The 23,439-nt window shown below is 35.2% G+C and overlaps 1 protein-coding gene across 2 annotated transcripts in view; it reads left to right on the forward strand.

Annotated features, from left to right (window-relative positions):
• The window catches only part of PLXDC2 (plexin domain containing 2), a 409,444-nt gene that overhangs the window by 293,592 nt on the left and 92,413 nt on the right, over positions 1-23,439 (forward strand). For both annotated transcript variants that reach the window (XM_082854939.1, XM_082854938.1), the window contains exons 8-10: positions 3,746-3,845; positions 13,494-13,589; positions 13,794-13,875. In XM_082854939.1, coding sequence (XP_082711065.1) covers positions 3,746-3,845; positions 13,494-13,589; positions 13,794-13,875 — 278 coding nt within the window. The remainder of the gene's footprint in view (positions 1-3,745; positions 3,846-13,493; positions 13,590-13,793; positions 13,876-23,439) is intronic.

Genomic DNA, 23,439 nt, shown 5'->3' on the forward strand with positions numbered 1-23,439 from the left:
CCTTGGCACTTACCACCTCCTGGCATACTGTATTTTTTATGTTCACTTGTCTTCATGTCAGTCTCTACTCTCTAGAATGTAAGCTCTATGAGAGCAGGGGCTTTTTTGTTTTCTCCTGTAATTCCAGTGCCTACAATAATGCAGAGAAAATGTTCAACTAATATAAATATTATAAATGAATATTATTATAAATAAATATTATTTGAATAATATATTCAAATATATTTATATTGAATAATATATATTCAATAATTCAATATATATATTCAATATATTCAATAATACATATATATAGAATAATATAAATGAATATTATTATAAATAAATATTATAAATGATAAATATTATGAATGAATTCACCCTTATAATTTTTTTGGATCATTATTAACAATGTACTTGGTGAAGCTTGGGAAAGTCTAGATCATTCAGTAGAATTAAATCGTTGAATTTGAGGTTTGAAAGAGTCCTTACAGGTCATCTACTGTCTTCCTAGAGGGTTGGCCAATTTACGATAGGATTATTTTCAGTGGACAAAAAACTCTCTACATTGTTAGGTTACACATTTTGATTTTGCATGGATTTACCTTAAGTTAAATGAAGCTAAATCTGGGTAAATTATACACCTTGGTCTTCATTTTTGGAATCCACAGGGAAAAGAATAAACTAGAAAATAAAAAGATACAGAAGAGTGAAAAAAAAGATGCAGAAAATGCATCTTTTTAATGGACTTTTCCAATATTTCAAGTTTAATTGTACCTAAAGAGATATTTATCTGATTCCCAGAAACCTAGGAGGAAGAATGCTACTTCATTTTCTATAGAGACACCCAGAGAAGTTTGTATTGGCTATTAGAGCTTTAGTAGAGAATGCATTGGTTAGTATTGCTGTGTAACAAATCACCCCAAAAATGTAGTGGCCTAAACAACTCTATTTCTTATTTCTCACAAGGTATAAGACTCTGCTGATCTCAGCTGGGCTCACTCATGTGTCAGTTGTTAGCTGGTGGATTGGCTAGGGGCTAGTTGTTCAAGGATGACCTCTGCTAGAAAGAAAACATGCCTCCACGTGTCTCTCATAGATCTTCAGCAGGGTATATTCTCATGGCAGTGGCAGAAGTCCCAGAAAGGAGGTGGAAATGTACAGGCACCTTTTCAAGCCTCTCTTCTGCTTCAAGTTTGCTGTTGTCTTCTTTTGCCATATTACTGAGGCAGAGGCAGAATGGCAGAGGTCCACCAAGTGAGACGGCAGAAAAGAGGCCATGGACTGAGGCCGTTAGTGCAGTCAGTGTACCACAGATCAAATGCACAGGAGGAGAGAGTTTGACTTAAGAGATAAAATATAAAGGAAGGGAGTGAAAAGAAAGAAAGAGATGGAGAAAACAAAATAAAAATGAAAGATGGCTAGATAAGGGAAGAGATAAAGAGAGATAGAAGAGATGGGGTAGATAATGTGAAGAGAAGAGAAGCTAGGATGTCTGCAGATCCAAGACATGTGACCTGAAAAACAAGCTCTCATATGATAATGTAATATTCATAACAATATAATAGAATTTTCCAGTTGATAACAATATAAACTCAAGCTCTGCTTTGAGTATGCGAAAGAAGAAGTACAATTAATTACCACAGAATTATCTGGTAAAATATTTCATACCTTGCAGAGGAAAACTGCAGTCATAGATGTTGTAAGAATGAAAGCAAGTAACAAATCCAGTAGCAAAGCTTTCATACTTACTCCTAAGCAGGCATCTATTAATGATGCTGTTTAAAAATTATGAGCTTGTCTTATTAGGATATACAAAAATAACTTGAATTGGAAATTTTTTCTGTGGCTTTCTATCCCTTTGCCTTTTCTTCTTTCACTGTAAGTCTGTCTTAAATATAAATTGCACTTATATTAGCATTCTTCAACATGGAGTATAAACTGGGTAATAATATAATGTACCCTAAGAAAAGGGATTACATACATTGATACTGAGTATGGCTTAGCAATTACCATAAATAAATTATATCAGAGTTTCATTTAGTAAATGAACTTTTAGGGACAAAAATCTTGGTTTGATTTTGTTTGTTTCTGTTGTCCAAATATCAGAGTACTTCTTAATGGTGGTTAAGAACTGGACACACTGATATAAAACTGGCAATACTACAACGTTGTTCAAGAGAGGACTGATTAGTACATAAAAGGAAAATATCTTCCATTTACTATTTTGAGATAATTCCACAAATTTCAGAAACATTAAAATTTCCTCTTAGTTTCAACAAAATAACACTTTTTACAACTTCATGATGTCAGGGGCAAAAATAAGAAGTACAGTCCTTATTACATCTTCTCTCCAAGTTATTTTCCTTCTTTTTTTTAAATTTACTTATTTTATTTATTTATTTTTGACTGCATTGGGTCTTTGTTGGTGCGCCCAGGCTTTCTCTAGTTGCGGAGAGTGGGGACTACTCTTTGTTGCGGTGCACGGGCTTCTCATTGCGGTGGCTTCTCTTGTTGCGGAGCATGGGCTGTAGGCACGCAGGCTTCAGTAGTTGTGGCGCGTGGGCTCAGTAGTTGTGGCTTGCAGGCTCTAGAGTGCAGGCTCAGGGGTTGTGGCACATGGGCTTAGTTGCTCTGCAACATGTGGGATCTTCCTGGGCGAGGGATCGAACCTGTGTCCCCTGCATTGGCAGGCAGATTCTTAACCACTGCAACACCAGGGAAGTCCCCTATTTTCGTTCTTTTTTATTGCCACGCTGTTTATTATGGCTTATACAACCATGTCTGATCTAATATGATCTTTAATGAATTACCCACAGATGGCCCACAATCTGCTTATTCTACTTAAAAGACTTGTTCGTGCATTTATCCTTCCATATTGTTTCTTGTCCCTTTATGTATTGAAGATGTTTTCATTCCCATTTTCATTTCTATAAAACTGGTAGTAAAGATAGTAATCATATCTCCAATGATTCTTTTCTAAATCTAGAAAAAACGGCTCCAAGAGTTTGTCTCATTTATAACTGTTGTATCATGTTTAATATAGTCTCAGTGTGTCCTAATTTTTTTAAACTGTACACATTACAAATGTCTATAATATGCAGATTTGGGCTCTATTGAGGTTTAAATTTAGGAAATATGACCTTGAACTGACCCATAATAATTCATAAGTTTTCCATATGAGTTTTAACCAGAATAGTGAAGTTCATCCATTAAGAAGCAATTGCCAGATATCGCTATATATTAATCAATGATGATATTGTCACATATATATTTATATATGTTTAGGAATGCACGTATTATCTTTCTCTAGGTTTTATATCTATAAGGCCACTTGTAAAGAAGGATTTTTTAAAACTATGAAAATTAATATATAATAGAGTCTTTGGGGGAAACAAATGGTACAAAAAGAATCTCTATCTCTGTAATGATAGTCCGCACTACGTGCATTCATGGTGTGCTTGTATGTGTGAGAAATTTTCAGTATTCAGCATCAGTTAGATTTTCTGAGAATCTGTTACTTTCATCATCAAGTAGCCCTGTCTGTAGGACCAGGAACTGTCTTGTCACTTTAACCCATCGAATAGCACTAAACAGATGTTATTTTTAGATATTGTATGTTTTTCTTCTCTAATGTTTCCTGCTCTCTCTCTTCCTTCATCTCCATAATCAAATTTTATCCATTAAAAAAGATGGTCGCATTCCCCACACCTACCCCAAATGAAATTCAAATCTAACTCACAGCAATCTGCTTTTTCTTTTCCAGATTCCTGTCTTGGTCACACAGATAAGTTCGACCAATCACCCAGTGAAAGTGGGGCTGTCAGATGCATTTGTCGTTGTCCACAGGATCCAACAAATTCCCAGTATGTAGAAGAAGGGTAATGGCAGAGTCTGAGCCTGCTGTGGGGTAAATTTAAAGGAGATTGATCTAGGGCAGATGTGACTCTTTGAACAATCGAATCACTTAGCTAATTGCTGCTTGTTAATTATATTGTTTGGCTTGTAAGTCTTTTTGGCATTTGCTATCTCTCTGTTAGTGTTGGACTAATAATTTAGGTGAAGAGAAGTTAAATAGCCAAACCAAGAGAATTTGGATTCTTTGGAATAGTTAACTTGGTTGTGCAGATATATTTCTTTTATTAATAGGAAGAGGAACATAAAAGAGTGACAGATCATTTGATTGGTAGGTGTATGATTGTTTATTTCATTTAAATAAATTTATCAGCAAAAGATCAGCCTTGTACCGTTTCATGTTTAACATGTTTGTATAGAACTGTTTGAGAGCCTGAAGGAAGATTTTCAAAACGTATAAACTGAGGTTAAAAAAATCTTGATGGAGCCATACCTACCACACAATATATTTTATTCTCTTTGTTTAAATCATTTTTGCCTATATCTAATCTAGTTTACATTTGTAGAAGAAAAACATATATGTTACTTTGGGCATCTGTTCATCGTAGTAGAAATCCAAATGGTAACTGCTGTTTGTAGTAGTTCTGATCATGTAAGTAGCCCTCTTTTGAAAGCTTCTGTTTTTTAAAACCTCCTTCTAGTTCAAGAACAGCCCTGAGGGTTGCTTGGGTATGTTAGTACCAAAGGTGACTGTTTGTGTCCCAGATGTACTTATGTAAAGCAAGAGGTTATGATGCATCTCAAGATTAGATCATTCCTTTCCCTTTTGCTCAAAGTTCTTGAGCAAAATTCTTTATTTCATTATAGTGGTAGACTTATTTTATCACATGCATATGCTGTTTGGTCTTGACTTGAACTAATTCTGTTTATGTCACCTCAAATATAGAAAGTAAATGACGTGGAAATCAGACTTTTCAGAGCAGAGGATTGGCTGGAAACATTATAGGGGTTATCTTACAATTACGGTTTAGAATGACATTCATATGTGGCAGTTCTGCTTGGTGAAGACCGTGAATCTTCCGTGGCTGTTTCTCCTTATTAGCTGAGAATTTGCGGGAGGTAATATTCCAGCCACCTGTTAAATCAAGGCAGATTTTCCAGAAACAAACCTGTACTGTGAACAAAGCAGAGATATATCCTTATGTGCAGGCAACATAAAGACATCCTGACAGAACTCTTAGTCAAGAGGCTGAACCCTGGGAGAGGCCAAGTTGACTTCTGTGTGAGGAGGAATGTTCTCACATTCTTCCTTTCAGAGGAGTTAGTCAAGCATGACCTGAGTCAATTACTGCACAAGTGAAAGAATCGCTAGTTTTAGTTTATTTGTGGCTTCTTTCATCCCAGAAAGAATTTTATTTGCAGCTTCCTCAGAAGGCATCTTGGTCCACATTGAAGTGCTGATATATTATTGTTTAGAGAAAAAGACCCACCAACGTGCAAAAAAAATTTTTTACAAATGTATTGTAATATTCAAGTGTTGTGTCAGAACTGAGACATGATAAAATTGTACTCGGACTTCAGGGTCCCAAAATGCAATTTTGCACCCCTTGTTATATTGTAACAGGGTGACCATTATGTTTAGAGGGGAAAATATCCTTCTCAAATATAAATTTCATTGAATAAATTGGCAAAATTAATATGAATTTTGAGAACAGATTATGTCTAAAGTTTGGGAGTCAGCATTAATCTAAAGAAAGTACTCAAGCTTTGAGTTCAGGGAGAAGCTTCTCTCAGGCAGGCTATGTGCTGGAGTGACATTTACATTTCCTGTTGACCTCACTGTCTGTCACCTTGAGAAAATTTGCTAGGAAGGAACGGAAGTCCTGAGTTTCTAATCTACTCATCCCTGCCATTCGATGAGACTGTATTTCAGCAAGAACACTGGAATTGATGTGTTCTACTTAAAAATCTTTGGGGGAAGAGAAAAATTTTAATCTCCTTAAAAATCTGTTCCCACATTTATCAGGTGTAACAGTATCTGTTACAGGAGGTTCTGTATAATAGGAATAAAGATATGGTTGCATGGCTGCATTGTATTCTCAGCTGGAAAACAAAAAAGCATACTTGTTTTCTTCAGACATTAGGCTAACCCAAGAATATCGTAATACAAGTTATACAAGTATCATTTTTTCCTGAGAAATCAGATGATTCCTAGAGATCAGTATGTTACTTACTTGTACAATTAGAATTTAGATAAATATTTAAGTCCTTTTCTAGATTCTGTTCCCCTATTTAATAACCTTCATTATTAGGAGCCATCCTCATAGGGAATTTAAATCTTTCATCTCTGTTACCCCTTTTTCTTCTCCTGAGTGAATTTAGGGAAAAACTGATCATTATCCTGAGTAATGGGCGGCTTGCTTTCTTCTGTATTCCAAGGTGCATTATTACACAGGACCTTGTTCTCATAAGATCAATTTTCTGTTCTTTAAATCATTTTGGTTACATGGGTTATAGAACCTAGATCCTTTGCTTAATCTAGCCATGACAACATGGGAAAGTGAGCCACAACGTTGAGAGTAATTTTTCCCAGTGGGACCACAATAGTATACCATTCTTATCAGATTTGGTGAAGGTTTGGTAGAGCATTCAAAAAGCTTTAAGGCAAAGTGAATTTGTTTATTACGAAGATTCCTCCCCGCCATCATAACATCAACAACAAAAAAATTGTTTTCCAGTTTTTAAAGGCTTCCAAATGTTTTCCATGTAACTTTCAGGCATAGTTTATTAAAATAGCCTTTACCTTTCAAAAAAGATTAGGTGATCTGATAGTTTAAAATATCAAAGGGAATTTAGGCATTGTTAGTAAATCAGTAAATAGTTCTGAAGTTACAAGGGGATTCCTTTGCTCCTTCAAAAAAATGAAAAATGTCTATGGTGAAATTAACCCTTATATTAAAAAAAGAAAAAGAAAAACTAGTTAAAAGTCCAGAATGTATAAGGGAAATTGTAATGTGAATACTGGTCATGAGACCTTGAACATATTATTTAATTTCTATAACTTTCTTTATATGCAAAATGACCATCTTAGTACCTAAGATACAATATGTGTATAGCATGTGGTACCTGGCACAAAGTAACACTGTATTTATATTTACTTGTATTGCATATCCATCGGCATCTACATTGTTACTTTAAAAAGACAGTGATGCTGACTGAGGTGTCCACACCCAGGCCCAGTGCCCATGAGAGTGAGGCCACAGGGGATTTCCACTCAAGGACACCTTGACACTCTCTGAAACTCATTCTTTCTGACGATGACAGCATTTGTTTCTTAACATATTGTTGTGTCTGTCTGTCCATGTGTATATATATCTCTGCATCACTTTCTGTTTTTCATAAACTATTTTGTAGAACTTTAGAAACAAAAAAAAAAAGTATAGAGATCGTCCAATTCAATCTCCACAGGTACAGATGTGAAAAACAGGTCTACATACAATGACCTTGTTTATTCATTACAGAAATACGAGTATAAAAATTATTATAAGCATAGTCCATATTAATTCAGAGGAATTGGCAAAATAATAGAAAACTCAAAGAAGGAAATTAAATTGCCTGTAAACCTACTACAGAGAGATAACAATCAATGTTTTCATATCTCTGCATCCAATCTTTTGTTTATAGTGTATACACACATAAACACACACACAGGGTAAGAAAATTGGCATTATCCTATACATGTTTTTGCCACCTGTTTTTCTTATAATATATACAACACGTTTTTCTTACACTGCTAAATACCTGTGTAAACGTGGTTGTTAATAGCTGCAACAAATTCCTTTGTTTCATAATTTGTATAATCTGTTTTCAGCACTGGTTTGTCATGCTTTTCATATTAATTGTCAGTAAAACAGCAGTGCTAAACATCCTTGCTTTTGAAGTTTTACTCATATCTAATCCATAAAAAATGAATATGTAACCATGGAATGTTAATGAATTTTTATGTATTTTGACAGATTGCTTTCTGTAAGGGTTGTACCAATCTACTCCCCCACCAGCATCATATCAGATATCCCATTTCCCCAAATGCTCTCAGACACTAGTATCATTTTTTAAACTTCTCAAATTTGATAAGCAGAACGTGATATTTCATTGTCGCTCTAATATTCTTTTGATTACCAGAAAGTTCTAACATTGTCGTATATTCATAGGTCATGTGGAATTGCCATAATTTCTGGTTAAGTAGCTCTGCTAAGTAATTCTCAGCCTCAGCTCATGACCGTCCATATTTTTTTCTGCAGTGTGCAGAGGCCTTCCTGGGTAAACCTACAGTGCTCTCTAGTACTGTTCTACTTGTTTGTTTCTCTCTCCTCCCGTTTAACGTTTTGAATTTTGATCTTAATCTCCACAGTGCTGACCTTCCCCATCATCCCTCACCTTTTTCTCCACTCTCTGAGCTTAATGAGCATAACATTTCCAGCAAGAAACCCAGAAAATCCATTCATGCCTCCATGGTCTGTTTATTTGGAAACTTAAGTCTATGTCATTTCAGTAATATGAAAGTTACTTTAACACACACACACAGAATTCTTGTACTAGAAACTAATCTGGAAAGCAGCTGACCTAACTTGAAATGGTTCTACTACAAGTTATGATAATGGCAATTTCTGAATCCCTTAGAATACTCCACTTTTTTCTTCTCACCAGCATGCATCATCTGGTTCTTTCTTAACACCAATCCCTTTCTCATCAGCATCTTCTGTTTTAAATTTATTGACATTGTGTACGCTACAGTGTGCCTTTGCTTTTTGGTTATTATTATTCACAGCTCAATAAGAAACATTAGCATTTTCAAAAATAAAACTGACAACTAATTTGGAGAGAAAACATATTTTAAAAATACTTAGAGATTTAGGGAACTCTTTGAGGAACATTGTATATAGTTTGCCATACACGGTCTCTTTATGAGCTTACAGACCAGTCAGCAGTTTCTCAAAGAACTTGATCAAAATTATGTTCACAGACTGAAAAGAAAAAAATAACTTTAAGAAACAGAGATGCACTTTTATTACGCAAAATGTCTTAAGCGTTAATTCTCAAAAAAATAATAGTATAGACCAGTACTGTCCAATAGAACTTTCTGTGCTGATGAAATGTTTTAAATCTGAATTGTCCAATACAGACTTACTAGCTACATGTGACTACTATGCACTTAAAATGTGGCTAGTGAAACTGGGGTATTGAATTTTTAATTGGATTCAATTAATTTTAAGAGTTATGTATGACCAATGGTCACCATACTGAACAGGGTGACAGTGGACCATATGCACATGTTTAAATAGAACATTAAATTTCAAGTATAATATTTACATTAACCTACTTTTTACTTCTTCTTTGCCTTCTGAAAGGCCTTAGAATTTTCGATATTATTCAGTGATACATTTTCAAATTTAAGCATTTCACTTTAATTGATTTTGCCCATAAAAAAATTGTAATTTTGGATTTAGTGGTAGGACACATCCATTAGAATTACTTAGCAACTAAAATAAAAGAACATGTTGACAAACTATGGAAGAAACAAATAGTCTTGGAAAAACATGACTTTTTTTTTCTTAACAATTTATACACCCCCAATTAAAGCTCTTTCAGAAGAACTGAGCCTCACCTGTTATTTTCAAAGTTATCAGGGTCTTTTCATTCATTTAAGGACGGATCGCTCTACAAATCCTTCAGGAAATTGTGTCATCTTACCTTGTGTTCCTCAAAATGGAAAACACTTCAAACTTATTCATTTTACAGAAGATAAAATTGCTTCTCTTTACCACACAGCTCCATTAGGTGCTTCTGTTGTCAAGTACACACTAGCTCACTCGAGGCTGAACAAAAGGAAGAAGAAATAGAAATCATGACATTTTCCCCATAAAGTATCCTCTCACAAAACTCTTCCAAGATAGATAGCATTATGCAAAGTGATATTTTATTGCTTTAATACATACATTTCTAACATACCCTATTTGCTTGATCTTTCAAAAGAAGCAAAAATTTAAGAATTTTCTGGATATTATAAATCACTGATTAATTTTGACATATTTGAGAATTTTTTTTAGAATTTCTATGAACACAAAAGAATAATGATAGGAAAATATGAGAGGTTCAGATTAGCACCTCATGGTCACCTAAATTTTATGTTGCCTTTTCCAATGCTGAATTATATTATTTTTTAATAGAACTACAGGGAGAATTTTTTTTTTTTTTTTTTTTTTTTGCCACACTACACGGCACATAGGATCTTAGTTACCTGACCAGGGATCGAACCTGTGCCCCCTGCAGTGGAAGTGCAGAGTCTTAACAACTGGACCGCCAGGGAAGTCCCAAGAATTTTTAAATGTTTCAGGCAAAAGCATCTTCTATTTGTAGATGCTTTATTTCACAACTCCAACTAGCTAATTCTGGTAATGCATTGCATTTTCGTGTGGGAAGCTTATAACTTCTACAATAGTGCACTTTTTCTCTCAAGAGTCTCTTTTTTCCTGAGTCTTTATGCTGGGAATGAACTTGTAGTTGTGCAATACATGCTATTTACATTAAAGAGTACTCAGTAAATGGTGCTGTGTGCTGGGCTCAGTGGGAACTAGTAAAGAAAATAAGAAATAATCATTTGGGACCAGTCATTAAGCATTGACAACACATAAATAAGGAAATGTTAGCTAATCATTTACTTGACAATCCAGACAAAATATTAAAATATTTATATAAAGAATCAGACAATTGAGGAAATTACTCATACATTCTCTGTGTGAATGTTAATTTTCAAGACAGACAAGTAAACTGGATCATGGCTAATCATGCCACAGGGTACTCATTAAACTGTTTTCATTTGAGCTAAAGTGGATATTGATTGGAGAGGATTCCTGGTGTTTCCGTACAATCACTCTGTCCCTCCTGCTGATATTGTTTAAAATGTCTAAAACCATGCAATTCAATAGTTACCCTTTGAATCATATCACCTTAAGATTTTGATTACTGAATTTTATTCTCTATGTGTTAGCTGCTCAGAGATTTATTTCATTTCATTTTTTAAAAAATTTTAAAAGCCCCTAATGGTTATTATAGTTGATCTTGGTTTTGTAAAGATGTAATAAAACAGTTGAAGCTGTATCACCACAGCTAAGGTATGGAATGTTTGGTTCACCATTATTTTGGCTAACTTTCTAAAGAAGACACATGGGCTAAATACATTTCTGGAATCAAATGAAAGCTTCTAGTATTGGCAGGAGCTACCAGTAAATACATTCCTAATTACTTGTTTTTGACAGGGAGATGTATGATACACAACAGAAATGACCATTTGGAAGCTGTCATTAATTGGCAGGTCATCAAACAAAACACGTTCTCATTAATTTTGGTTTTATTAAATTCATCTCCTCCCAATAGTTGGAGTTATCTGAGCAGGTGATAGAACTAGCATGGCAAAAATGTCACTGCTTCCCTTTACCCCATTTACATGATCAATAATTAAACTCCCAGAGGCTTCACAGTCATGTCCATAGTTTGAACTTTTCAAAGTGTAGTATGAAGTTAAAAGAAAACTGGTATTTTAAGCACCTACTAATATGATACTGTGCAAACTTTAGTATGAAGAAGACTCAGAAACCCCCATCACAGTGATCTCATGGCAAGTCTATATTATTTATTTATTTCCAAAACCTAAATTGTTTAGCAAAATGCATAGGAAAGCACGTGTCCTCTTTAGACAAAGGCAGAAACTGAGTAATCGTTTCAAATGCCTTAAAAGTTAAAAAAAGAAAAAGGAAAAAGAAAAGACATTATTCATGTACCTCAAGAAACCTTACTAAATATCATGAAATTTCTCTAATGTTGGATAAAGTTTGCACTTTGAAAATTATATATGCATCTTTCGCTTATACCAAAAAGATGTGAATTGGATTAACATTTTTAATCAGTGTTTCCCAATCTGAGAAACCTGAAGATATATTCAGTGAAGCATTCCTAGCGTTCTAGAAGCATTCCTTGCCTCCGAAGAGTTCATTTTGGACCCCTCCCCCTCTTCCCCTTCTGCAGTAGAATTTCATTGTGAATAATCAGAAATGGGTGAAAGAATATGAGTGGAGAGAAACAGATATGTGTAGGTTGTGAGTAAATGTTTGACTTTCCTCCTGGATGTGTAGGTATCTACATTTCCTGAACACTGTTACTAAAAGAGAGTTTGCTGTCTTCTGGGCACCACACTCCTGTTTTATGTCCTAGAGGAGATCATTGTTGGTCTATTTCCTTTAATCAAAATTTAACCTTCCCTAATATAAGAGGGGAAACAAATTCCTAGAAGCCTGATTTCAGGGCCTAGATCTATAGAAATTAGATCAGTACATGCAGCATATAACCAGTGTGATCTATGGTTGCCATATTGATGTTAGACAAAAATTATATCTGACATTTATTGAACTTACAATGTGAAAGGGATTATTCTAAGCAACTTTCATTTACTATCTCATTTTAATTCTCAAAACAGATCTGTGATAGAGGTACTATTATCTCTATTTTATAGGCGAGAAAAGCGAAGCACAGAAAGGCTAACAAAAGAGCCAAAGTTCATGCAGATACCGTAGCAAGCCTGGGACTTGAACCAGACTTTTCAAATGCATGCATTATGAACCACTATGACATATGACTTCCCCAAGTTGGATACTATGATATTTTAAAAATAATTTATAGCTTCCCAAATAATTCCTGGTAGATATAACAGTATTCAGGAAATGCATTCCTGTCGTTATAAGCATTCCAAGAGCTAAGTAAAATACCGATAATATCAATTTTCCATTTCCATTTACCTAACTCAAGCAAGCTAATATAGTATAAGGCTCAGGTCTTTTTTCAAAAGTAGATTTTAAGTATATATCATCAACATCTTGTTTTGTCATAAAATACATTTGCTTGTATTTATCTGATTTTTACTTATTAAATTTCTTGTCAAAGTCTCTATCTAACCTATTCCTCAGGAACACCACTGGATTTGCTGATGAATTATTATAAATTCCTGCATGCAATATAAGTGCTAATTATTAACCTTCCTTGGATATGACACTGTACATTTAATAGCAATACTGATTTTTTAATGATTTAATTTCTGTCTTCAAGTTTATTAAAGAAACTTATTCTAAACCTTTAAAGCAATCAGACTCTTATTCTAGCTAAACCAGCTTTACTTAGACTGAAAAATTTTTAGTTGCTACCCATTCCTAAAGGACTCACTTTAGTTTTAGCTTCAGAGAAGTGGGGTCATCTTACCTTCTTGATTTCATATGTCAAAATCTTTCAAAATTTATAAATCTATGAAGAAAATGTCTTAAGTATACTCTGAATGACAGTGGGTTTGAGCCCTGCTAATGAAGTGAGAAATTTCAGACCCTAATCAACATTTTTAACTTCCTTGATGAAAATGCTGCTGGGTACAAGAGTTTCAGATTTTGATAATCAACCTTTTTATAGGGTTTGATTATTTTAAATTTTTATTTTAAAACCCCATCAGGTGAAACGCTTATAATTCTACATTCATTATTAAAATGCAGTTGTTTTATAAGTGAAAAAATGTTGAAAGTGGATTTTTTTTCTAGTCTCCATGCTGTTTTTTGTTTTTACAGATGTTCGAAGAAGAACAATTTATGAATACCACCGAGTAGAACTACAAATGTCAAAAATCACCAATATTTCAGCTGTGGAGATGACCCCATTGCCTAGTAAGTTAACATGTAAACATAGCTAGGTGGGAAAAATGATTTGCAGTTTGTATGATCTGATCCTTTTACGCATGGGTCTTTTGATCCTGCGTGTATATGGGGATACGCGGGTGATGTTAATTTTGGCAGAGCAGTCTTTTTTTTCTCTCTCTCCCTCCATGCTGCCAATTAGTGTTGATGCATCCATTCTCTTCTGTTTCCTAGCATGTCTCCAGTTTAATGGTTGTGGCCCCTGTGTATCCTCTCAGATTGGCTTCAACTGCAGTTGGTGTAGTAAACTTCAAAGGTAAAAGACAGTAATGCAAAATATTTTTAAACTTTGTGAAGACTTGTTCTACTCTTGCATTGAATTTTGAATGTGTCAGGTGTGTTGACTGGATATACATGAACAAATGTGCACGTGTTAAACAAAACACCAAAATGCAAAACATGCTCAGACATGGGAATTGCAGTATTTTCCTTTGATTGCTCAAAGTGACCATGAACCTTTGTAGTCCATAAGATGATTATCTGACATATATTTATAATTGCTATGGGGCTTAAGATAGATGATGATTGTGATTGATGAATCTATAAATTGCCGCTGTTGGTCCGTATTCTTCAGAAATCATGGTATGACATATCTTCACAATAACAAGGATGGTTTATGCATAATCACATTAACATTCTTAGCAAATTCCTATAAATATCTCAAAGGTTACTAACCAAGATTAGAGGTGTAGTCTGAGGCTGAGGAATACAGTGACACCAACAGGACTCTCTATAAATAGAACGTGCGGTTTGGGCCTGGGTTGTAAATAACTGACTTTGAAACTTAAGCTGAATCACTTGGTTGTGTCAAAGAGGTTTGCTGATTTTCATGAATGGCAAAGAGGCTTTTTCAGTCCGTAGAGTTTTTCGGAGACTGAATGCTCATTTGTTGGAAATGCAGAGTGAAGACGTTTAAATGTGTTTTATTTACTCAACCATTTTGTGTAGCAGTTATGTCCCGAGCGCTGGGAAAGCAGCAGTGATTAATATAGATGTGGTCCCTGCCCACCATGGAGCTTCCAGCCTGTCCGGGAATAAGTCCCCTCTCACCTGCAGAGTCTGAAAAATCTGCTTCTTCCTCCAGGAGAACTGAGTCTTCAAGTTTGTGCACGTTCCAGCAGAGCTTTCTGTTGTATGAGAAGCCGGTGTCTTATCATCTTGCTGCAGCCTTTGCTGTAAAGATAGGGACATGTTCAGGACTACTTTAAAAGTTATTGAAGTATAAAGAATAGAATGCCAATTCCTTGATAACAAGCTATGGGAAACATGTGTGACTTGCTAACTTTGGGACAACCACTACAGTATTTCAGATAGAGCAATATTATTTACTATAACCGCTGTTTTATTTTCAATTTAACATGTTGTTCCAATAATTTCCTTTGTGCAACGAATTTCAAATAATGGAAAAGCAAGCAGGCGATCACCATTCTTAAAAGTAGATTTTTAACTTGGCTATATCTCCAGAGTGGGAAGAACTGCTATAAAATTAAGGATTTGTAGTCATTTATATTCAAATACTGCTGACATGCCACAAATTACAAGCATACCAGAAGTTAGTCAAAATCTGTTTAGATAATGACCAAAATGAATCTAAAGAGATGGCATTTTAATAGGTATATTTTAGTAACACTGATCTGAGACATGAAAAACGCCCAGAAGAATTAAGTAAAAGGTCCTGGTCTGGGGTACGTATCTGATTGAAGTTCCAGTTCAGTGGTCATCTCCTCTGAGAACGTTGCCTAAACCATGAGTCTGTGTGAGGCGCCCAGCCCCTGTGGTTCTCGGCATCCTGCGCCAACCTCCATAATTAGCATTTAGCTCGAGGCTTACGGACATTTGTCACTTGTCTGTCTCCTCTGCTAGGCTCTGGGTTTATTAAAGGTGAATTGTCCTTACATCTCCACAGCCTAAGAATGTACCTGATACTGCAGAAAAATGAACGAGTGAATGACTGATGGCTAGGTTCCAAAGGAAGGAATCATGATTTGACTTGTCTGGGAATGAAGGATCTCCCAGCATGAGGGACTTTCAGAGCTGAAACCAGGAAAGTTGAGGGAAAACCAGGACGAGTTAGCTACCCCAGCTAGAGTACTATTCAGACAATCTCGACTGAAACAGTGTCATTATAAATGAAGGTTTGGGACACTAGTCTAGAACCCTACCTTCTACTAACCATTTCATTATTTTCAAAAAAATTTTTTTGGTGGAAATATATGTTTAAAACTCCAGACAAGCAATTCTGACAATTGAAACACATCCACAAGTTGTGCAAAACGCTTTATACCGTCAATGCTCCCATTTTATTGAGAGTTTTCTCTGCCAGACATTGTTCCAGGAATTTTCAAAAATATTTAATTCACATAACATTTTTACAGAGGAGGAAACTGAGGCTTCCGTTATTTGTGCAGGGTTTCAGAGCTCTTAAGTGATAAGTTTGGAATTGAAACTCGATCTGTGTGCTTCCTGGCCTGCCTTTTCGATGCCTCACACCCACCAGGCTGCAGGTGCGCTAAGCAACTTAATCTTAACTGCTTCCTGAGAAACAGTAGACATACTACGGACAAAATAAATATTTCTATAATTGTGGGTGCAAGAAAATTGCATGGTTTTGAAATTGGCGTAAAAAGCATGTAGAAGAGAATGAAGCAAAGCATAAGACTTTTGTATATTACTGAAAGCATAGGTTGTTTTTAAGATTAATGGAAAAAAGAAAGGTGGTGATGCATATGAATGAGGACAGAATTTATCAAAGAACACCATGAAGAAAAACTTCGAATTTTCTGCCTGTTACCATTTGGTGTTTTGTTGCATACCAAACACTGGTTTAAAATCTTGGATTTATTTTTAATTCTTCAGCAACCCAGTTATATACATATCAAAACCTGATTAATTAATTGGTTTAACTATGGCTCGTTGCACTTTTGTTCAACTTAATTTCCCCACTGCATTTTATTAATTTCTCCTTAGGCCTATGAGCATCAAAACTTTGCTTTTGCTGCCCAGAAGCATTTCCCCAGACTTTAGAGCTTTTATCAACAAATTCAATAAAACAAGAGACGTCTTATCCTAAGCAGTGCAAAAATTGCCTCTCAGATTGTTTTCTTCCATCCTTCTTACCTTCTCCTTTGTGCTTTCTTATCCCTGAATGATAATCAGTTGGTGGTGATTATTGAATTCTCAAGCTGGGCTTCCTCTAGAAAGATAAGATAATTTTAATTGGTTTGTTTATTTCCTTTAATTCTCAGTTTTCAGCAAGCCAAAACTAAGGCACAATATTTGTAATGGCTTATCCAAGGTCTAAAGGAATTTGAGTTATAGGAACATGTAATGAGATCCATGATCAAGAGTGTTTTCTTGGGACAGGTGGTCATTACTTCTAGGTAAGAGTGCTTTTGTTTCTTCACTGAAAGCTGAGAGGACCTGAATCAACCACACCTTTTATCTTCAGTCATTCAACAAAATTTTTTTAGTATCTCTGTGTTCAAGTTACTATCCTGGATTGTGAATTCAGTGGTGAAGGAAAGAGAGAAAATCACTTCCCTCATAGAGCTTACATGTTTAGTATGGGGAGATAGAGTTTAAGCAAATAGATATGCAGGAAATAAAGTTAGCAGTGGTGAGTGCTACGGCAAAAGAAATGAATCGAACATTATAAGGGAAAATATAGCAAAATCGATAGGAATAACAGGAGTTTACTTGTTGGTTTCATGCTAGACAACCTTGTCTTTTTGAAGAGACCTTGGTTTCATCAGCCATCACCCTCCAAAAGTTTATTTTTTAATTGAAAATAAAAACATTCATTCACTCATTCATTTACTTAAAAATTTATTGAATACTTTCCACATTTATCTGAACAGCAAGCACTAGTCTAAACACGGAAGTAGTTAGAACAATAACCAGGCATTAATCAAAGCCAGAGTTCTCAGGGAGCTGAGTTTAGCATATTAAGCTGGAAAATAAATGAATTGATAATTAAACAAAAAAGACAGTTGATGATGAATGATCTATTGAGTTTGGAGGGCCAGTAGTTGCTCTGATCTGAGTGGCCAGAAAAGGCTTCTTGGGCAAAGGGACGGTTAAACTTAGATCTGAACAACCAGGAACCAGCTACACCAAAGTGAAAGCAAAGAGCATTTCAACGCGACACAGATTACTTAGTGGATTCGAAGTGAAGGAAAAGGGAACTATATGAATCCAGGATACTTCTTAAATTTTTGTTTGGGCAATTTGGTGGATGCTGGCATTTGTCTTTTGAGATAGGTAAGATGACATACGAAATAGAGACTAGGGTGGGAAGAAATAAAGAGTTTCATTGGGGACTAGTTCAGTTTGAGATGCCTATCAGACTTCCAAGTGGAAATACTGTATAGGTGGGGATATATGAGCCACATATTCCAGGAAAAGGTTATGGCCAGAAGTTCAGATTGGAGAGTCATCATCATATAGATAGTGTTTAAATTCAGTGGACTGAATGAGATCAGCTGTGGAGAAAGTGTAAATTGAAAATAGAAGAGATCCCAGGAAGCAGCCTATGGCATGGCATAATGAGGTATGATGCTGGTTTTCCATTACATACAATTATTTTAAAGTATTTGTATACATGTATGTTTCTGTAGACAGAGAATACCTCGGAAAAGATACATAAGAGACTGATAACAATATTTGTCTCTAGGGAAACGATTGTGAACAGGGACAGGCAGGAGAATGAGTATTACTATTCATTACGTACTCTTTCTTATGATTTGAATTTTGCCACATGGAGTTGAAGACAAAAGGAGGAATCAACAAAGGGGACATAAAAGAACATAAATTATTTCAAGGGTAGAAACACAGTCTCAGTCTTACTCATTTTAGTAAACACCCAACACAGCGCCTGACCTAATACAGGGCTCCAACACAGACAGCTTGGACTGAACCATCCAATAATTGAGGCCAGAAATTTCCACTTTCCTGAGAATTCTAATGGCTCACTTTGGCTATTACTCTCCATTGACTTTGTCAGTGTCAACCAAACAGCTATAGAAAGAATTAAGCTGATGCCTGATGTTGACGTTAAATGATGTCAACATTTGTCATTAAGCACGTTGAACACTGGGGAGTCAGTCTCTTGGTGCCTCATTTGAAAAGAGTTTTCCACCATATATTTACCTAGTTCCAATCAAAGTCATAAGACTGGTACTGGTAAAAATTTGGGAATAAATGTACTGTATGATTCCACCCATCAAAAGAATAAATAGAATAGGCAGACCTCTACTAATGGTAAAGACATGGATCTACAGAAGAGTACTATAACATATTTACTTAAAAAATATGAGATAAGGGAGAGGTGTTTCTGAACAACTGCTCTCTTATTTTTTTTAACCTGTTATTTCTATTGCATCTCCCCGAGCATCCTCTGACACTGCCTGTTATTGGCCACTGAATGAATTGGATTTCTTTGCAGTAGCAAGAAGAGAAATAGAAAGAAAGTATCACATGCAATATATTTCAAAATTTTTGAAAATACATAAAGTCAGAAATATTGGCTAATAATTCATTAACAATATGAAATGTATTATCAACCTAAATTAATTAAGGATATAAAGGCACAGCTAATTTTTTTAACATCTTTATTGGAGTATAATTGCTTTACAATGGTGTGTTAGTTTCTGCTTTATAACAAAGTGAATCAGTTATACATATGTTCCCATATCTCTTTCCTCTTGCGTCTCCCTCCCTCCCGCCCTCCCTATCCCACCCCTCTAGGTGGTCACAAAGCACCGAGCTGATCTCCCTGTGCCATGTGGCTGCTTCCCACTAGCTATCTATTTTATGTTTGGTAGTGTATATATGTCCATGCCACTCTCTCACTTTGTCACAGCTTACCCTTCCCCCTCCCCATATCCTCAAGACACAGCTAATTTTTAAAAGAGAATGTGCTTATATTATTATATTCTCATTTAGCCTACAGAAATTAAACTACCTAAGTTTGGGAGAAAAAAGAGAGTTGGAGAGAACAAATTTAAGTAGCGCAGTTGATCCAACCTTTCCCCAATCAGTAATCTTATGCTTCTGAAAAACAGCACCCAAGTGACTGGAATATATCTTTCTCCTTTGGTCTTGATCCTCTATACCCCTTAACATGGGAACATTTGCAGCATTGAGTGTGACTCTAGTATTTAAAGAAACAGTGGGTATTTTTCATATCACATGGTCTGGAAAGCAAGCCAACAACTTCATCAACAAAAACCCCACACCCCACAGTCCATTCTGACATTGGAGGAAGAACTGGTTTTATTAAGGGACAGAGTATCAGGCTCCTGAGAGGGCTGTACTAAGGGAATTCCAAGCATATTTTGACTGAGTATGATTTTTACCTACTTACCCACCTCAATATCTAGCCCTGAAGTAAGGTGCAACTCCACTGAAATCCTGAGAAGGCCATACAAAGCCATATAAAGTTGGTCTCATTTAACAGTAAGACTTAATTTAGTCCAAGATTTTAAGATTGAAGGAGAGGATCCGGAACCTACAATTGTTGAGTAACAAGCCATATATGGTCTAATAAATTCACATTTGAAGCTACTTGTAAATTATACATTTATATGATTCTTTCACATAAGGAAACTTGTTAGCTTTGGTGATAAGATGTGGAGTCCAGACCTAATAATCAAATAGAAGCCATTTGAGGGAGCCCTGATCCAAAAATAATTATAACCTTAGGCTTATTTCAGTGGATTGGGGTAAAATAAAGTTCTGCTTGGAAATGCACCTAATTTCGGATGGACATTTAGAACTCACCAAGCTCTAAGAATTTTAAATAAACTTTTATTGATCTGTGTTCCAACGTGCTGACTTTCAAGTTGAAATCACCTCCATCTGCTTATCAGATTTACAGATTATTAATATTTTGATTGCTGAAAATGTTACTGTTTTCAGTATATAAATTGAATGTCAGGTTTAAATACAAAATATGAAGCTCTTCATAACTAACAAAATCTACTTTTGTCTTTGGTAGAAAATATGTCCTTGCTGAACTATCAGATCCAACAAAATTATTTAATTGAAGAAAAATTAATTGGAATGCTTTGTTACCACTCCGCCTAGTCATGATAGACAGGAAGAAGACAATTGCTGTCATTTCTGATTGAAGGCATCAAGGAGACATTAGACTTTAATTATATACACTCAGCAACAGTGGGTAAATTGCCCATAGATCTGAAACTGGTGGCCACCTGGACTTCCTGTGTCAGGGAGTACTAGCCAGCCAAGGTTCAAGAGGGGCTCAGAATGGAAGAAGCATTCCTGAGTTATTCAAAAGGAATCAAAATTCCCCAAAATTGAAACTAAAGAGGGGGCCATGTTTTGTTGTCTGAGGTAGATTCGACTGGATGTCTGAATGCCTAGTGGCACGGCCAACAATTAACTGACTAATCTTGGAAAATCAATAAAGCTCCTTGACTGTATATGCTAAAATGTGAAATCCATATGTCATCCAGATATTTGCTTCTTACGTTCTTTACATCTGAGTGGCCATAAGTTCAGTAGTTCTCACATATTAGTACAGTGAAGAATTGATACTGAAGCTTGTTAAAATGCAGATGTCTCTGAAACCCTCCAAGGGATCCATATTCAGTAGGTCCAGAGTGGAGCCCAGGGATTTAACTTTTTAACAAACCTCCTTAGGGGATCCTGGGGTAATCTGAGGCCGGCACAGTGGAAATGCTGCTCTTGCAACGTGTGGGCTGAAAGTCCTGTAAGCCTGCAGTAGGCCAAAATTGTGTGGAAACACTTATTCTTAATTTGGAATAGAGAAATACTACAAAAAGAAAGTTCTGAAGATAAAAATATTTGTTGTTAAAATCTATCAGGAGTTAATGAAATAGATCATGATAAAAGAAAGCAAGAAATTTTTGGATAAGTATAGCATATAAAATAAATCAGATGATGTTGGAACATTGTTAGCTAGTTAAATTTGTTGGAACATCTTTGATTTCTGAATTTTTATTAAAATACTCCCACCACAGTAGAAATTCACTGTTCTAAAGGAGCTGAGGTGCTTCTAGAAATATCATACAGCCAAGATAATTGTTTTTGACGTGCAATGCTTATAAGTGGTGAATTGAATTTAGAACTTATTTTAGTGCTAGGCCCTTTATAATCCCTTCAAATTTAGATAAAGAATCTTAGTATTTCTCTTAATTAGCTTGTCCTGAAATATAACATAAACACATTTGACTTTTAAGAATACAGAATTAAAGTCCATTTTTATTTCCTTCTGAGCATTCCAAGCCCAGCTTTAACAAATGTACGAGTTTTTGTGTGTGAATTAATTATAATAGTATAATGAGGTGGGATGCTATTTTATCCATTACATAAAAGCATTTTGAAGTATATTCCAATATAGAGAATACTTTTGAAAAGATATATAAGATACGAGTAGCAGCTAGTTTCACCTTTGGGGAAACTGCCATGAATTGGAAATTGACATAAAGAGAGAATATCATTTCATCAGATTCCCTTTTATAGAGTTTGAATTTTCACCATATGTACATATTACCTACACTGAATCAATCAATAAACAACCATATATTCCTAAAAGAAAGGAAATATATGTTAAAGTGTATTAGGAAAATTTGGATACTCTTTGAGAAAATTCTAAAGTTAAAGAACCTTTCAGGAGCAGAAAATTATCAATGCTGAATGTATGGGCTACATTTCTTTCCCCTGAAAAGATGGCATTAGGTTTATTAGCCTTTTGGATATAAAATGCATGTAATTCTTTACTTTTTTTTAAAAAAAAAAAAGGTACTGAACTGTGTTATTTTTATCTATCTATATCTATCTATCGATCTATCTATCATCTATTTTGCATTTTGGTCTCTGTCTCCTTTTTGCCACTGGCCATCTGCCAGTCTCTACAGACGGCTATGAATACAGAATGGAAACCAGCTTTCTTTTCTCCAAACTCTAAAGCAACAGGTAGGTCTTGAGCCAAGTCTCCTGGTAACCAAGGCCCCCCTGAAATATCAAGGCATATTTAAAGTAATCTTTGATTTTCCAGTCAGTGAATGCTGTGTTTGCATTCCATCTGAGCACCATTTGGCAAACTAGAGATAAGAGCTGTAGAATTATTTAGCATTACATCTCTTTATAGCTGCTTTTTCAAGATCATCCAGGTGATTTTAAAATTTTGCTTAGGTGTTAACCAACTCTGGTGGCTGCATTTTACTTGGTTGTAATTTAGAAAACTAAACTTCAACAAATGCAATCTAGCAAACATATATGGAGTAGCAAAAATGGAGCATTTTAGTGCTAAATTACATATTCCATTCCCTTAGCTGGCTTGTACTAATGCACTAATGAGTTCCTCTGGAAATAATTAAAATTTAATTGTCCAAGAATGAAATTGAATTTCTCAATTTAAAAACAGTAGGTGCTAAATTATTATGGAAAAAAATATGATCCTTAAAAGACAAGGAAATCAAAATTTAAAAGCAAAAACCAAAGTTCACAGTTGGCTTCCCTTTAAACAAAATTGACATGACTATTGAGTAGGAGGTGAACCTCAGATTAACAGTCTTATAATGAAAATTCTGATATTGTGGTAAGAAGAAAACATTTAATGAAAGTAGTTTGGTTTAATTATTTGTTTTGCTGAAAATCTAATGTCAAGATACAGAAAAACATTCAAAATTCAGTATATTCCTACTTAAGCCAGCTCTTTCAACACTTACATAACAAAATGATAAAAACGTCATTGGGATAGGTTCTGATTTTTTGCTTTCTGCTAAAATCTGTCTCTGAGAAAAGCTGAAATATGATTGTTTCATATGTCTTG

Source organism: Leucopleurus acutus (genome assembly GCF_964270905.1).
Source record: "Leucopleurus acutus genome assembly, chromosome: 1".
NCBI classification, from domain to species: Eukaryota; Metazoa; Chordata; class Mammalia; order Artiodactyla; family Delphinidae; genus Leucopleurus; species Leucopleurus acutus.